We start from the raw sequence: 17,441 nt of genomic DNA on the forward strand, positions 1-17,441 counted from the left end.
TTTTTATGACATTTAAAAAAACCCTACAACTTATGTTTCTCTATTACAGAATTTCTTGAAATAAAAGGATGAAGCCTCCATCAGCACAGCCTGTGTCAGTATCATAACTTGTCTGAGAAAGCCAAAGGTCATTTCCAGTGGGATGCCAGCGAAGCTGAAGCTACATTGCAACACAGCATGTCCTATTTAATTCCCTAGTGAAGAAGCAGCAGAAATTCATGCAGTGGGATGGCGGTTGTCCTACTGGAAGGCAAAGCTTCATACTGAAAAAGCACAGCAGGGAAAATAGCTCTAAGGAACAGATAAAAACTCTGGCTCTAATTCCTGTGTGGTATTACGCATTTGATTTTCTTGTTTCTGAAAAAGTGAGCATGAATGCAACTGTAACTTATGTGTATGGCTGGAAAAAGCTTTTCACACAGTCTTTACATCTCTGAACCACCTGGTATGGCAGGCCTGCTCCTGTGCTCCACTAAAAGACCATCAAACCTGGTATGAACCACACATAACCTCAAGGTTTACAAAAGAGTCAGCCCTGCCAAGTCTTTCAGACCAGAGAAGTTCAGGATAAGATTTGAGTACATCTGAATAAAAATTTTTCAGGGTTCTGTGTGACCTGGCTCCTTCCTTCCCTCCCTCGTTTCTTCCTAGGGGTTTAGCTGGAGGGAGGCTGGGCTGTCGGATCCCTTCAAATCACCACACTGTCAGAAGGATCAGTCAAAGATCTGGACCATAAGCATTAGGACTACAAGATAATAATGAATTTAGTAATATGGGACTTAGCTTTAAAAGAGTCTCACTTTTCTGAATAAATCTAACCTAACAGATTTTGAGGAGACTGGCATTAAAAAAAACACATATCATTTCTATCTACCAGTAAAAATGAAAATAATATACTGTACACATAGTTGTTTGTTATGGGATTTAAAACACTGATAGTAGTCCCATTATCATAGCCGTGGCATCAGTAAACATTTGTTGTGTATTAGAAAGAATCCAAAACAGCTAATGCCAATATACATTCAGAAAGAACACCCACCTCAAAGAAAATTCTTGTATGCAAAATTGCTTTTTTTTTTTTTTTTTTTTTTTTTTTTTTTTTTTTTTTAAGCGAGCTTCAGGACTAGAATATCCATAGCTGTTTTTTAGTCTGCTTTGTGAGTGAGAACACATCCCATCCTTCCTGCAGAGCTTCTCTGTTTTTCAAGACCTCATCATTCAAGACCTACAAGCATAAGCTTGTGCAGAATGGAGCTGTTTAACTGTGGCAATAGGTGGTCTAATGAAATATTACTGTACCATTTCTTCAAGGGCTCCTTTGGCTTCTTGTGACATTTATCATTCTCAGGACCACAGTGTTTACATTGGAGCCTTTTTCTGGAATTGCTCCTTGGTGCCTGATTGATCTGATGAATCACTGGGCTGCCACTGCCCCTTGACCCTGTTCAAGAGCAGGAATGTTTCTCCGAGGCTGGCAGCCTGTGCTCACTCCAGGCGCTGCTCCAGGTCTCCGAGGAGGAGCAGCTCTTTCACGACACATAGTCTGCTTGGAGGAGCCCTGTGGACAGAATTGGCTTCCCTTGTACTCAGGTGGTAGGAGATGCAATTCAAGGAGATGTGAAAGGCTCAGGAGGATGGAGGCAAGAATGGTCTTCTTCCAGTCACAGGTCAAATGTATTTTTTCTTCACCAGAGCCAGAAACAGATTGCTTCAAAGTGACACTAGGGATTTGAGGCTGTTGGCCTGAGTGCAGCTGGGACTCCAGCTGAACTGCTGTTGTTTGTTTAGGAACAACAATTGTTCTAAGTCAGGAACTTCAGCAAACAGCATGTGTTTGGAGCAGCAGGATGATGCTGCCGTTGCTGTCAAGTACCAAGTGTCCTCATGTCCCCACTCTGACTGCAGTGAGAGCTGAGAGCTCTCAGCACTTTGTTGGCAGTGATCATCACCTCATGATTAGGTCCATGGACAATTAAGGCTTTCAGATATTCCCACACAGAAGTGCAAACATGAGGTTCTGATTCTCACTACTGCCACGAAGTGTGACTGCTGAAACATTAATTTCCACTTTGAGTATTTGCCCATATGTGTACTCCTCTACTGGTATGCACACACAGTATGGGGCTGCAATTTGAAATCTTTGACCAGCAGGATCTGCTGGGGACATTCCTACTTCTTCTATGTCCACCTGCTGTGGTGCCAAATTGTAAGGGGCAGTTCATGTATAATAAATAGCACAGTTTCTTCTCAGCATTCATCTTCTGCCAGGATAATGATTGGTACTATAGTCAATAGATGCAGTAGTGTTATTTTAACAGTGCTAATTAGGTAACTGTTCCCTGAAAGTTCTTTAATTAGATTTAGTTTGTACACATAAATCAAATGAGATTCCTTCTTTGGGATAAACTGTTCCACACTGGGATTGCTGGATTGAAACAATGCCCATCTTTTAAGACAAAATTACTTCTTGCTTAAAGAAAGCACCTTTTTACCAAGAAAGACCTCAGAAACTGCAAGAAGTATTTAAGGAGACCTAGTCAGCATCTGTAGCCATGTTCTTACCTAATTATCCATGTGGAGACTGGAATAACTGCTAAGCTTTTTTTACAGAGACCAGAGGCTTTGTTAAGTTCAATAATAGAAAGGAATCATTACATATTTTGTTTCTTTACCTTATGAACATGCTGGTTCAGAAAGGAACTCAGAGCACTGAGTAGAATCACAGCAGCAAAGGACATCCAGATCTTGAAAGAACAAAACAGTCCTGCTCCCGAAGGGGCCAACCATTCCTCCAGGACACCCACAGGAGGGGACAACTGATATAGACAAGTGGAAAAGCAACCAACTGTCCAAACAGAAAGTAGGTTGCACAGAATTTGGGCAGTACTGTACATGAGAGGTGACCACAAAATAAACTTCTGAAAAAAATTAAACTTCATACTGGATGTTTATAAACTGGAGAGTGGTTTTGCAAGACACGTGATGCAATCCTTCTGTTCTGCTTCTAACCAGATTTGGGGCATTTTTTAACAAGCTTGTTAAAAAACCAGGGCACCTGAAAATACTGCAGTGGAAAACAAGAAAGGTGTTTTGGGCCTATGATGTGTTACTTATGAGAATAAATTGATACTGGATTGCATGGGAGGAAGTGATATATAAAAAATAGGTCTTCAAATATGTAAAAGTTTGCCACAGAGTTTGGCAGTGAAGTATTGTCTGTGTTCACTGTGGATAGGACAAGAATTAATTGATTCAAAGAGCAGCTAAAAATACTTCATGAATTAGGGAAATTCTTCTGTCTGTAGCTGTGGTTAAGCATAATATCTAGGGCATTTGTGAAATTCCTTCTCTGAAGAACAGACCAAGAAAATCATCTGTCAGGAATGGGTTAGATAGAGGCTGCCCTGTCTTGAGGAGGAAGCATGGATCTGGATCATGGATCTTTCCTATTCTACAGCAATAATTTGATATAGAATAAAACTATTTTTCATTGAAATAGAAGCAGCAGACCCTTGAATGGTGCATTTTTTTTTCCCCCTAAATATTTTTCTACCTTTCCCCCAAATGCATACTTTTTACTTTTATCTGTATTACCATGGACAATTTCAATATCCAATACCATGAAGAAAGATAATTACTCTAAAGATCTTACCTGCTAAAGGACAAACTAAACTCATTCTTCTCAGCTTTTCAAATCCTGCCTAAGACTTCCCATTAGATACCAATGAGAAAGAGAAAAATCTGACATTTGGGAAAATTGTGTTCTGTGCCTCCATGGCCTTCTGTGGAAATCTGTGGAAATCCCCTAGACCTGCCTATTACACAGTTCTCCACCTGCTCTTCTCTCATGACTTCCACACAGGTTTGAACATGTGTACCTTTAGTCTATCTTGGGCACTTAACAGATTTTCCAGGACAGCAAAATGCACCTCAACTGTGCTTGTGCAGTACCTAGCAAGTTGCCCATGAGGCTTGACTAGTACTAACACAGAACAAAGAAATTGCAACTTGGTTTTGTTTATTTGCTTTAGTTCCACATGAATAGACCACTCATGGTCTATTCAGGGACCCATGCAACTCCAGGGGCACTGGAACTAATGACTGGCTTCCAATCACTCTTTTAGCTGAATTTTGATTCCTCAGGAGCTTTATAAGACATCAAAGAGAAAGAGATTAGAGATCTGCTAATTATGAGGAAAGATTTCAGTCTTTTTGTAACTCACTAGTAAAAAAGAGAGAATCCGCATGGAAGAGAAAACAAAACCAATTCTATTGGCACAAAATCATATGTACTTTATAATCTCCAAAATGTATGTCAAATTCAGCTCTGTCAAGTCAATTAAAAAACTTTCCAATGAGCTTAAAACTTCTACTAGTAAGTCTACTAGCAGATGATAGGCAGATGGAGAGCATGGTTGTGCCAGCTTCAATTTTTTGAGAAACTGGGATTCATAAGAACCCTCCTCCAGTTACCAGTTAATTTCTCACAGTAAGAATGGTACAAAGCATGTTCTGTATCCTTAATAGTTTACTTCTTTTGACTGTGTTTATTCTTTTCTAAATTTTTCTTATGACTGCTCTCAATACAAATTCTTTTCAGTCAGAGAAATAAAGAGATGAAAGCCTTTGCAATGATGCATCATCACAATTCTGTCCAAGTGTCTAATTTTCTGATGGAAAGCAGGTATCTTGGGACCACTCGGGTAGTTCTGTTAGTGGTTAAAGCCAGTTCCAGCTCTAGACATCTACTGGTCTAAGTAGGACTGTACTCACTTTCTGCATCTGTCTAATAGGGTAGTAAGGACTCTGTCTTCCTTCAAGATCTGTGGAATTTGGTAGTCTGCATGTGTACTAAATACAGGTTAAATAGAAGATAACTGTACAGCCTCTCACATATCACTGTCTTAAAGTCAGATTTAAGTCCACCACTGATTTCAGATTTTCTTGCTCAGTCTAATTTGCTGTTGAAGCTTTGCCATTAACAATGAAGCACCTGAATCCAGTGCTTTTAGCAATCTGTGTAAGAGCTCCTTTATTTTTCCATCATTTTCTATAGGGTCACAGAGTGGCTGAAGTGGGAATGGACTGCTGGAAAATGTCTAGCCCGACAGCCCTGCTCCAAGCAGAGCCAGCTGGAGCAGTTACTCAAAACTGATTTTTGCTTTAGTGATGAGGTTTCTTATATCCAAGGAATGGCCTATATATCACAGCAGCATTACTAAATTTTTAGGAGATGATGTGTATCTATTCCAATATTGTTAATAACTCTAAAATTAGCAATGTCAGGTGAATGCAGCTGTTAGGATCCAGAATCACAAGCATTTGGGTCCTTCTGTCTGATCAGAGATTTTTGCTTAAGCTCAGAAATAAGTCATTAATAAGTCATTCTATTCCAATGCCTTAGGGCAGGGATGTGAGTCAAACACGAGGTCAGCTTGGATGAAGTCACTCCAGTGAACACAGGTGGTGAAGCCTCCTGAATCTACACAGTCAAACAAACACTTGCTCTTGTCTACCTGGATAAAATTAAGTGCACCTTGAAAATAATGATTTTATTTATATCCCACTAGGAGTTTGTAAGATAAATTTTCTCACTTAAAGGCTGTACCAGAAAGATATGGAATAATAATGATTTTATATTCACTTTTGAGTAGATCACAACAGGAATGGTTTTTTCCCTCTGCATTCAAAGGAACAGTTTTTGAAGTCTTCTTTTAAGTCTTCTTTTGGCTCAGACTTGAGCTTTTCAGCTTTAGTTGTCCTATCTTATACATCTAAATTAAAAAACAAAAAAAATAATGTTCCAAGGAAAGACTGTTTTCCTACGCTAACTGAAAAGAATGTATAAAAAGTTAAGCCAGGTGTAGATATCTACTTAGATGGCTAAAGGCCATTTCTGGTTGGGTTTGGTAGTTGGTTTTCTTGCCTTCTCCCCTCTTCCCCCCTGCCACACCCCTCCCACCCCATTTATTTACCATAACATCGTCTGTCTCACACATCTGGAAATAAATCTTTACTTACAGCTATATCTGCAAATGGGACGTTGTGGTACACATCCCAGATGGAATGGCCAACCCTTTATGACCTGCATTCCATTGGGAAACTTAACAGTTGCCCTCAGCTCAACATTAACAATCTCCAATCATTTCTGTTTTCATCTCTAAGAGCCCTCAGTATTTCCTAGCTATGAACATGAATCAGTGGCCTTCATACTGTTCTGAAAGTATTAAGAAAATAGAAATAATCTTCCAAGCAAAAGGAATATAAGTGAAGATTGCCAACTCTGTAAACTCACTCTGAGGAAGATAACGTCTGTATTTTATGCATACATCAAACTCTTAATCCTGCTTTTGCACCAGTGAAGCAAGAATTTGGCTTTCTGGTTTTATAGTTATTTAATAAAAAATGCACAGCAACAAAGAAAGCCTAGCAGCTGGATGCTGATGGACACAGCACAGCAGCTCCCCAGGGTATCCTGCCAGGCATCTTAGGTGGTTCAGATACTGGCTGATAGTCTCTGCAGACTAGACCATACATTTCTGCAAGTACTGAGTACGACTTAGGCAGAGTATTTTACTAGCTCTGCCCACCTCTTTTGTGTGGTTTGTCAGTTGCTATAAAGTTTCGTGCAATTTTATTGCTGCTGCTTTTCCTGTACTCATTCCCCTAAGCCACATCTGGAATGTTACATGTCTGCATCTGACAGATTTCTGCTGGCTTTTCAATAGCTTTAGCAAAGTGATATTGGCATGAATACTGTAAGAACGTGGAGGCCCCTTTGCAGCACAAATCATCACAATATGTCTCCATCTGCCACTGAGTCTGAAAGTTTAGTGCTGATATTTTTTGTCTATGACTATTTTGAGTCAGCAGCTATGCTGTTGTTAACAGGAACTGTGCAATAAGTATATTTTTCATTGTGAATTGCATGCTAAGTCCTGTGCACGTGAGCATTTACTTTGAATATGTCTGAATACAGTTTTGTCTGTTTGTACAGACATTGTAGCAAGTGCTTTTTGACTGACTCACAGAGTGAGTAAAATGAGTAAAGTTAGTATCCTTGACTCAGTAATCAACATAAAACCTATATTAATAGACTTTATTAAATGAGTTTCCCAAGGTTTCGTGCCTCAGAATTAGACCACACAAATTCAGATGCACTCCCCCTTCTCCTCACTATGCATTATCTTAGTCTTACCACATGGGTCAGGCTTTTCCCTTCCTCTATGGCAGTGTCTCTGGCACTCATGAAGAATCATAATACTTTCTAAATAAACAAAAAAGTTCTCTCTGACAGTTAAACAATTCTCTTTATAGTACACAGAATGTGTTTTATTTATTAGGAAAATAAAGAGGATTATTTTTTTGCAATTTACTCCCTGAAGTGAAATATCATCAATAGAAAGGGAATGAAAAAGAACTGTAAATAGATAAGGTAACAGATATATTGACATTCACAGCTCTATATTAGAAAAGTTTTACAAAAAATCCCCTTGGCCTAATATATTTCAGGAAATTAAACTGAAGAAAATTTAGAAATCCCTGAAAGCTCCCATCAGAAACTGCTATTTGATGCTCTTAGACCTGTCAAGTAGCAGTAGCAATTCCTACCATTGGCCTTTTTATCTTAATTTTTCTTTTTTTTCCTTCTCAGAACCTGATGGTCTGTAATGCTGAGTGACTCCCACCACCTTGGCATTGCTATGCACTTCTGAGATTTGTGGTAGGTAAAAGGGGGGGATTTTCTACCTTTCCTATAGGTTACCCTAAGAGAAATGGAACAACGTCTCACACAATAGGGGCATTACAGACATAAATCTGTGACACAGCCCCAGATGATGAGACAGAATATTATAGTTATGGCAGGAAATTAAAATGCTCTGAGATGGCTTCCTTTTGAATTAATAATTTGTCACAGTTACAGTTATATTTTACATTTCAAATGCAAAACATTTGCAACATAATTGTCAAGCTTTTTGCTAAAAAATGATGTATGTATCTCAAAATTTTGAACATGTCAATGGAAAACTGGCAGTCATGATAAGGCAAATTGCCAACATTGGATAATCCCACAAGGACACATCCATGCAGACTACTGAATGAACAGTAGAAGAGGTAAAGATACTTTCATTTATTACCTTATTAATCACAGTGAAATGTTTACAGTTTCTTGCAAAAATTAATCTTCTTGAGAAATACCAGTTCTGTGTCTTGAGTTGTTTAGATGTCACAGCCCAAAGGTTTTCCAAGCCATTCCCCATGTTAAAACTTTACCAGAATATTGCAGGAAGGGGTACAAAAACGCGCATTGATAATGTCTTTTCCATATCCATGTGGAAATGCAGCATCAAAATTGGACAGAAAAGTGAACTTCCTCTTTATAAGAAGGCCATATGTGCCAACACACGCATTAATTTATTTTGAAACTATAGAAATTAATGCAACTGTTTTACAAAAAATATTTTATTTCTGAAAGCACTAAAAAAACTAGTGGCTCCACTCTTCTTTGGGAATTGTGCATGACATAAGAAGTTGATATGAAGTAATAGCTGATATGAAATAGGTTGTGATTTACCAGCTGCATTGGTAAATCATATTTATTGCTTTGCCAGGAGAATCAACAGAGGGAAGAAAGTATGCATATAATTAGGTAATCAATGCACATTTTTTGAGAAATAGGACCCACCACATTATGAACTTTTCCTGGACAGGAATGGAAATGCACAAGCAATGATCCTTCCAGTATTATAACACTACAGTGGTTTGCACTGGAGTTTCTCTAAGAAATCTTTCAAGTAAACCTATTCTCTGGGACATGCAGGAGTGCTATGAAACCCCAGTGCACAGAAGGAAAAAAAAGCAGCGCTGGCACAAATGCTGCAGAAATAAGCAAGTGAGACTGTTTAATTTTAGTCTGTATGCATCATTAAGAAAAGAAATAAATCTTAAGTGCAGTATTCAGGTGCTAAATCTGGAACTAGATTGTACACAGATGCATTGGCATAAGGCTAGGGGAACATATTTTTTGTACAGGCAACACAGAAGCCATGGAGCTGATCTGCAAACCTCAGTGGGTGAAGTAACCATCCATGGCCTTGGCACAGATTCCCCCCTTCTCTGCAGAAGACTGTACCCAGGACAGCTGTAAGCAGGACTCTCACCTTGGCTATTTCTTTGGCTGTCATGGTGGGTAAAGTGGATTCGTCCCACAGATGCCAGGTTCTGATTTCAGTAACTCTGTTGTACTGATCTCTCATCAGAAGGCTGTTAATCCCTTCTGGAAGAGACCTGGAAGAGAACAGTTCTTCCCTTCTGCAGATGAGTCAAATGGTTCTGGATAGAACATTCCTGCTCAGGGCATGTGATTTCAGTACAAACCAGACTTTAAATATTCCATGCAGTTAAGAATGGTTGTTAATAACAAAAATCATCTCCTCATTTTTATGTTACTCTGGATGGAAACAGAAAAAAAAAAACCAACCCTAAGAACTGAAAAGATTACATGAAAGACCCTTCAATCAATGCAAAAAAGTGGATATTATCCACACATCTTCAAATATAATACAGTAAATCTTTCACCCCCACTTTGAAACTATTCCATAGATATTGTTATAATAATAAACTCAGATAATATATTGAATACCAGGGTCATTTTTTTTTTAATTAGGCATTAGCTCCAAAACATTTTTCTGAACTCAAAACTGCAGATATATTTGAAAGTCTGGACCTTACAGTGTATTGGTCTCAATCTGCCAAATATAACAAGTTAGCAGGAAAGAGTTCTTTTCATCTATGCTTCGAGCATAGTGCCCCATGGTTGATTGAATAAGTAGAAGGTAAACAAAGGAATATGGAAGCATTCAGTTAAGATTGCCTATCTTAATTTCTCCTAAAGGCATGTCAATTCATTATTTAGAGGAAATTCTGAACAGGAAATAGCAGGAGCTGACTTTTTTTCATATTGTTGTCATAATGACTTGTGCCTTTGTGTTTTAAAACAGATGGTCTTGTGATAAAGTCATTGCCCTGGTGTGCAGAATCTCTCTGTTTCATTTCTGTTCAGCTACAGCTTCCCTTTTCCTTATGTTTAGGAGCAGGAGGATATTATCTTCTCACACCACAACGATGGCTGGTGCTAGGCACAAAGTTTGATTGTCCAGTGATGGACAATAGAGTTTCTTTGCAGAGTTGAGAAATCTTCCTGTCTATAAGCATGAATGGCTTAAATGCATTTCATTTAATGAATAATACTGATTTAAGCTGTATTTGGACACTAGTCTTTGGTGGAGACATCAAATAACCTGACCCAAAAAGATAATTTATCATTGATGACCATTTAAATATTGTTAAATAAACATAAAAAATACAAAAAATAGATATAAACTCTATTTTTTAATATAAATATAAAAAAATATAAAGTCTTCAACAAAAGGCAATGAATTAAATCCTATTGAGGGATTTGGAAATGCAGAAAAAAATAATTGTCTCAGTGTCCTCTGCGTAAAATTGAGTTTGCTTCCTTCTCAAATAAGTGGGAACTTTACATTCATATATAACAAATCTGAAAGTAAAGTGGCCCTTTATTTCTGTCTTATAAAAATTACTTAAAAGAAAGAATTTCCAAGAAGAAAAAAACACAAAAAATAATGTGGTCTATTGCCATTTTACTGCCTGTATATGCTCCATTTCTCTGAAAATTGTGCAGATCTTAATCTGAGCATTTAACAATGTTCTGCTTTCCTTCCCTCTCCTTTACGAGCATTGGAACTTTTTAAATGGAGAACTGTTGTTCTCTAGAGCAGTGGTTGACTGGAACTTAATCTCACTTGAGAAGGCAATTGATCTTCCAGTTGTCACTAGTTTCAGCTCAAAACGCTGTCCCTACTTCCTCAGCATCCAGGGCGAGCTACTGCATATAGTTAAACCCACTGGATTACATCCACATCCAGATGGGTGGTCCTTTGCTTCTGGCTGCAAAAACCTAGACACTGAGCTGAATCTTTGAAAACCAGAACAGATTAATTTTCTTGGGCTCCAGCTCTGAAATGCTGCAAACTCAAAAGTACTCCAGTCTCACCAGGAAGGAGTGCCTTAATGTCTTTCTAGTGGAGGTTATTGCTATTTGCAAGAAAGCAGAAGCAGCAGCTCCAGGAAGTACACTAGACTGAATGATCAGTCGAAGACTGCTTGGCATGAAACTGAAACTGTTGGGTTTCTTTTTCTTTGCTCATATGAAGAAAAATCATTGATCAAAAATTATCCTTTCAGCTGCTAACAGTGCCTGCAGCTTGCTACTCTTTCCTTTGTTTTCTTTTCCATCAATATTATTTAAAGAGAAAAACAATCAGCTCATAAAGGGGTTGTCAAGACTATCTGCCAGAAGTTACTGAATGACTATGTAATCTCAATGACTAAAATAATTTTCTAAATTAAATGTTACCTTAGAACAGCTGTTACTAAGATTTGAAGTGTGATTTGTAATGCAACCCTCCAGCTTCCAGAGGCTGGTGCATTTAATGGTGCTGAAAAGAACTCAGAAATGACAGCAGTGTCTAAAAAGAAATTCACTTGCTTCTAAAAGAGAATCGAACACTTCTAGCTCTAAACATATCAAGAAGACCAGGCAATGATCAGTGATAATTGACAAGGGGAAAGGTTGTAAGAGATCCATCCATCTCATTTGCCTGATTCCAGCTGTGGCCAGTAGCAGCTGGCTAGGGAAGGCATTAAGAACAAGTCAAGCGCAGAATGATACTTAACCTTTGCAAAATATGTAGATTTTTCTCTCTGTGTGTGCATGTGTATATATATATATATATATATATAAAACATATCTGCCCAAGAGCTAAAACGATCAATTTGGAGAAGGTCATAAACATGGGGAGCATCCTGTACCTACAACAAAATATCAACACAACAGCTGATATTTTCAGCAAGCAGAGGAAATTTTCTACCTTTGATGTACCACATGAACCCACTACAGACACTTGCACAAAGCAGTAAAAGCAAAGTAGGATATTGTTTTTCTAACACACAGCTTTATGATGAAATATATATTAATTCCTTTCCAAAGTCTGGGAGAAATCAAGCCTGTCAATGAAATTAAACAGCAACAGATCTGAAATTGGTAAAAAGGAAATTTATACTGTACCGACTGTATAACCAATCTCCAGAGCTCTCAATAGGAGGAGAATTGGGATTAAAAATCTGGGATATTTTTATGAATAACAATAATATTTGCAGTTACATTAGTGCAAAATAAACCATGCAGACACAAAGGCAGACCCACCCATTTACTGCCTGGGGCTAAGAATTATGTTTTTCTTCTAGGAGTGCTAATCTATAGTTTTTAATGATAAATACTTGACGCCTTCCTCTAGTGAATTTGGTATAGGCAGCTTTCAAGAAGTAGGATAATAGATTAGAAGAACCTTTGGTTTAATCAGCACCAGGTTTCTTTTCCTTCAAAGGCCCCCTTCCTCATCTACAAGGGTGGTCTTCTCCACAATGGAAACAACGCTGTGCCAAGTTATTACATAGTTATAATTTTTTTTCAAATGGCTTTAGAGAGCAGATGTTCCCATGCAAGCATTAGAGCTCTTGCTCTGTGGATGTCTGCAGCACAAACCAAACACTGAATCTCATCCAGCTATCACTCAAGCAAAACTCCCACTGAGCTGCCCAAGATGAGGGTTTGGCCCTCTGACTGTGACAGTCTGGGCTGCTCCTGTCCCATCGTGTGGCTAGCAGGGTGTACACACGGATGTTAGTGTTCATGATATATTTTTGGGCTGCCTGATGTGCAAAATCACAGGTATAATCCTTGGGTGGAATTATTTCCTTTCTTTATGGAAGAAACCATGGCAAATCTGCTTCTCTTATAATGGACAAATCCTTAAATACTGTGAGCTCATCTTAACTGTTCAGAATTCAGTGGCTTATCTGAAGTTTACCCAAAATCCCCACATTTTAGAAGTGATCAAGAAGTCTCATCAGAACTTAATTTTAGTATGATTTCAGGATTTCCTGTTTTTCTGGCTGGCCCAAAACCAGTTAGATACATAAGATGTAACAAGTATTTTAAAGGTAAGGAAATGTATCACTAAATTTTAGTAGGTGGGAACATGATGCCCAGGGAAGCGAAAAAAATTCTGCCTAGTGTTACTCACCTGCTCTACTCAGCTTCCCCTTGTGAGAAAAAAAGCCTCTCCACAGGAATTTCAGACCTTCTTCCATACCCATCTCTTTTTGGGAACCAGACATGCAGACACTGTATAATTTTTAAATACGTATTTTTACCAGATTATGCAAATACTTCTGAGTATATTCAAAAGCCTTAAAAAAGGTGATTAGAGCAATAGACACAGGTCAGAGGATGCCACTGCTTTAGGTGAACCTGCTCATTCCCAGAAATTTTGCTTTTTTTGGTCCTTCCCTTCTGCTTTTCTGAGAGATCCTGTATTAGTGCTAATACAGGATCTCCATTCATTTTATTTCCCTGTCTTTAGTTTTGTGGGTGGATTTTTAGAGCCACAAAGAGATGTTTTCCCCCTAGAACCATAAATAAGTGCTCATGTTCAAAACTCTCATGAAGATCCATACCGAAGAGCTTACAAAACTCTTGAGAAAGTGGAGAATAAATTCTTGATCACACTCTATTAGCTGGATAATGTCAACCATTGATGTCCTTGCAGATGTCCACAAGACTGAACATTTGTATTGTTTTAAAGGACTCACAAAGAAATGTACTGAAGGCTACACAGCTTTCTTGTGTAATGTTTCAAGTACGCTCATGGGAATGAAAAGCCAAGGAAACCAAATAGTTGGGATATTTGTAAGGCCAAGAAAAGTTAGAACTTGTGTTCACAGCTCAAAACAGGCATTTGACATGCTCTGCATTCTTATTTCTCCTAATGCAATTCAAATTCCCCTCCCTGTGAGTTTTTTATATTCATAGGAAAGTTGTCTCATGCTAGGAATTATTTTATTGTATTTTATTCGCTTTGGTTTGTGATGATTCACTGGTTCCCGAAATTCTCCAGCAGGAAGGCAATCCCCACTCACACCAACGAATCCCAATGACTCAGATGGGACTCAGAGAAGCAGCAGTTGCAAAATATGATATATTTGTTCAAACACATGGGCCAAGACACGGTACAGAGAAGCAGGACCAAAATTTCTCATTCACAACGCTATAAATAAAATTTGTGATTGTTTGCCAGATAAAGACTTCATGGGGAATGATGTCTTGTCAGAGATACTGGGAAACCTGCTGTTTACAAACTGAGAAGACAGTCAGTGACTTTTTAGCAAAGCAACAGATTTCTTGGTTTGCTTGAAATGAACTGGTTTCCAGCAAGGCAAGAGGCTTAGCTAAGGGCTTAGCAGAATGGAACCTTTTCTTTAATGAAAAACTGTAACTATAAAAAAGGTAAAGAGATTTTGGATTATAAAACCTTTTTACAGTTTATTTCCTATTATTAATTTCTTAAAAAAAATATATATATAAATGAGGATCTGACTAAATGAATCAGGACGCCAATTGATAAATGTTTGTCCTTGTAAACAAATAAATAATTATTTACAATCTTTGGCAAAACAAAATGAAATTTCATCACTCTCACTCACACACACTTGCAAGGAAAAAAAAAAAGAAAAAGAAATTTAAAAACCCATCATAAATAATTTACATAGAATAGGAAAATTATGATACAGTCCAAATATTAACATCTTCATCCCTAAACTGATCTCTCTGTCTGACAAAACAAAAAACCCTACACAGCCATTACTCATTATATTTAATGAAGTCATCCTCCCTTCCATTTGGAAATTTGGGATGCCATTTGAAACACCAAAAGAAACTGAAATATTTAAAACCTCATAAAGAGGATTTGTGTAAAGAACTAAAAAAAATCCAAAACAAAAGAAAAACCAGCAACAAAACAAACTGAAGTTAAAAAAAATATTTGATAATATGAATACTATAAAATGTGCAATAAAGCCAGCAACTGTTGATTCCTTTCTAATTAATATAGCCACAAAATCTATTTCAAAGGAGAAAAAGTTGATTCAACATTTAGCTCCTAGAAGAAGGCAGAGGTACTGTATTCTTCCATCAGGTATCGCACCTATGAATAAAATTACACCAGCCTGTGTTCTTTTTGTGAACAAAGCTCATACATCTTAAACAAAACAAAAATGTTAAACATGTCTATACTATTGTTTATCAGATTAACTGTTGTATCTGTTTAGAATAAACACTGGTACCCCTTCAGCATTATTTAAGAAGTTCTATATACAGCAGACATAGGAAACAATACAAAAATATTAAAATTAGGGTAACTGGATATATATTAAGGTTCCATTTGTAAATTCCTTATTATTATTCATTTAACTTTAAAGTATATATGACTATAACCCATGGAACTATACTTAAGTGTAGGCCATGCTTTGACAATATCTACATATTGTGATATGCTTTCAAAAATAGCTTTAAAATACCATTATTAATGAACGTATTATTGATGGATTATATGCTATAAAATCAATTATCAGAGAAGGTAGCTTGGTGTGATAATCACAATAAATACTAACAAAATATTTATAAATGGAACCTTAAATTCATATATTACCAAATTTAGTTATGGCAGCGTTGCTACCTTTTCAAAAACCCACATCAGGATTCAGGATGTCAAAGTGCTTTTTGCAGCAGAGGTGGAAAAGTGGTTCAGGTTCATTTTGCTCCACATAGTCATGGTATATTCTTTATTACAAGGCAATGCAGAATATGATGAAAACAGGGCAACTGGAAATAATTTTTTGAAAGTCAGACAATACTGATAACTTCAGATGTTTAAATGAATCTATCTTCCCTTTCACATGAGAGTTTCTAGTTCAATTCTGTTTGGCCTAAATAAAGCCCCTACTAAAGAATGCTTTAGGTTGCAAATTTGACAGTTCTACCAATAATAATTTTAAAGAGTGTTACTAAAAGCATCCTTATCAACTAAGCACCTTTTTGAATCAAGAAATGTTTATAATTGATCTTTAATATCCAAAGTAATTTTCACTGTTGGTGTGGCCCTCCATTACTTTGCTAAAATTAGACCCAGAAGCTCTGTGTACTGAAGTCCAGTCTTGATCAGAGCTAGGAAGTGTCAACCATACGCCCAAAAAATTAAGACGCATTTTCCTTACTTAAACATAACAACTGACAATCATCATCCCCCCTCTTTTTCTCCATATATATAAATACATTAAGTAATTACATTTTTATATGTAAACGTCATTCTTTAAAAAAGACAAGTAAACAAACAAACACGTTTTGCTAAGTTTTCACTCTACACAAGTGTTCTAATGTATCAATCTGCTTTTGCTTCAGTGGTGGGTCCAACGTTCACGTTTAGGTTGCTTTAGTCCTGGCTGTGAGAAGGCACTTGGGTGGAAGGGTGGCTGAAGCACTCCTGGCAGCTGGGAGGATCCTGGAGAGTGGAGCATGAAGAGAGAGGACAGGAGGTACACAAAAATAGAAACTGGGAGTACCGGGGTGTACTGAGGTGTCTGGGTTGCATAGCATCTACAGTACTTTGCTGGTAATGCAGCAACCACTGCTCAAGCATCTGAAAGAAATGAGAAAAACATTAATTGTGATTGGGTTTTTTTTGGTTAGGAAGTCAACCACCATGATACACTTAAGAGATGCAGCACAACACTTCATTTTCCTACAAATGGGAGGACATTTATATAAAACCACATGTGCTTACATAGAGAGAGAAGCATGTGTATGTGCAGCTATGTATCTAGCTGCACAAAATCATATACATAAAAACCTAGAAAAGCATCATCTGTATTTCAAAACATTTCAGACAAGGCAATACAGACAGATATGCTCATTAAAAATATCTGCTCTCTTTTCCAAGAGTGACTCTTGAAAGAGGGGTGACCCAGAAGTATCTCTCTGCCTGCAGGACATCCTGAAATAACCTACAGAGGACAGTGGATATATAGAGAGAATTCTAAGCAAGTCTCAGAAATTTCTACCTCATTTTTTCCAGGCGGATACTATTAAACATCTGGGGTTTATTATTCAAATTGAGATCATTCTAGGGGCAAGGGGCATTCATGGCATTTCACCAAAGGTTTATGCCATGCTATGATATTACAGATTGCTTTTCATTTATAGGATATTTTTCATTTAGACACTTTGTGCTTGTTCCACAAGTTATGAAAGGCTTAAGCATTTTCCAGACATTTTTTGTAACTAACCTCTGCATTCATATTTGAGGTCAGAGAAATAGACCATCTCTTGAGAGAAGACAAAAAGACCTAATCGTCCACCAGCAAAAGTTGTATCATAGATTGGTCCAGAATCCACCATGACTTGTTTCCCTTCATAAACCAGGACTCTGTAAAGAAGAACATAAATTAAACAAGGAGGAATA

At 37.5% G+C, this 17,441-nt stretch overlaps 1 protein-coding gene across 1 annotated transcript in view; it reads right to left on the reverse strand.

Annotated features, from left to right (window-relative positions):
• Nucleotides 1–14,104: 14,104 nt before the first annotated feature.
• THBS2 (thrombospondin 2) overlaps nucleotides 14,105–17,441 on the reverse strand; it is a 32,944-nt gene continuing 29,607 nt past the window's right edge. Inside the window, exons 21-22 of the mRNA XM_059841530.1 lie at nucleotides 17,266–17,405; nucleotides 14,105–16,619 (exon numbers count right to left, since the gene is read on the reverse strand). Of these exons, the coding sequence (XP_059697513.1) occupies nucleotides 16,612–16,619; nucleotides 17,266–17,405 (148 nt within the window). The 3' untranslated portion in view covers nucleotides 14,105–16,611. The remainder of the gene's footprint in view (nucleotides 16,620–17,265; nucleotides 17,406–17,441) is intronic.

The sequence above is a fragment of the Haemorhous mexicanus genome, chromosome 3, assembly GCF_027477595.1.
Source record: "Haemorhous mexicanus isolate bHaeMex1 chromosome 3, bHaeMex1.pri, whole genome shotgun sequence".
Classification (NCBI taxonomy): domain Eukaryota; kingdom Metazoa; phylum Chordata; class Aves; order Passeriformes; family Fringillidae; genus Haemorhous; species Haemorhous mexicanus.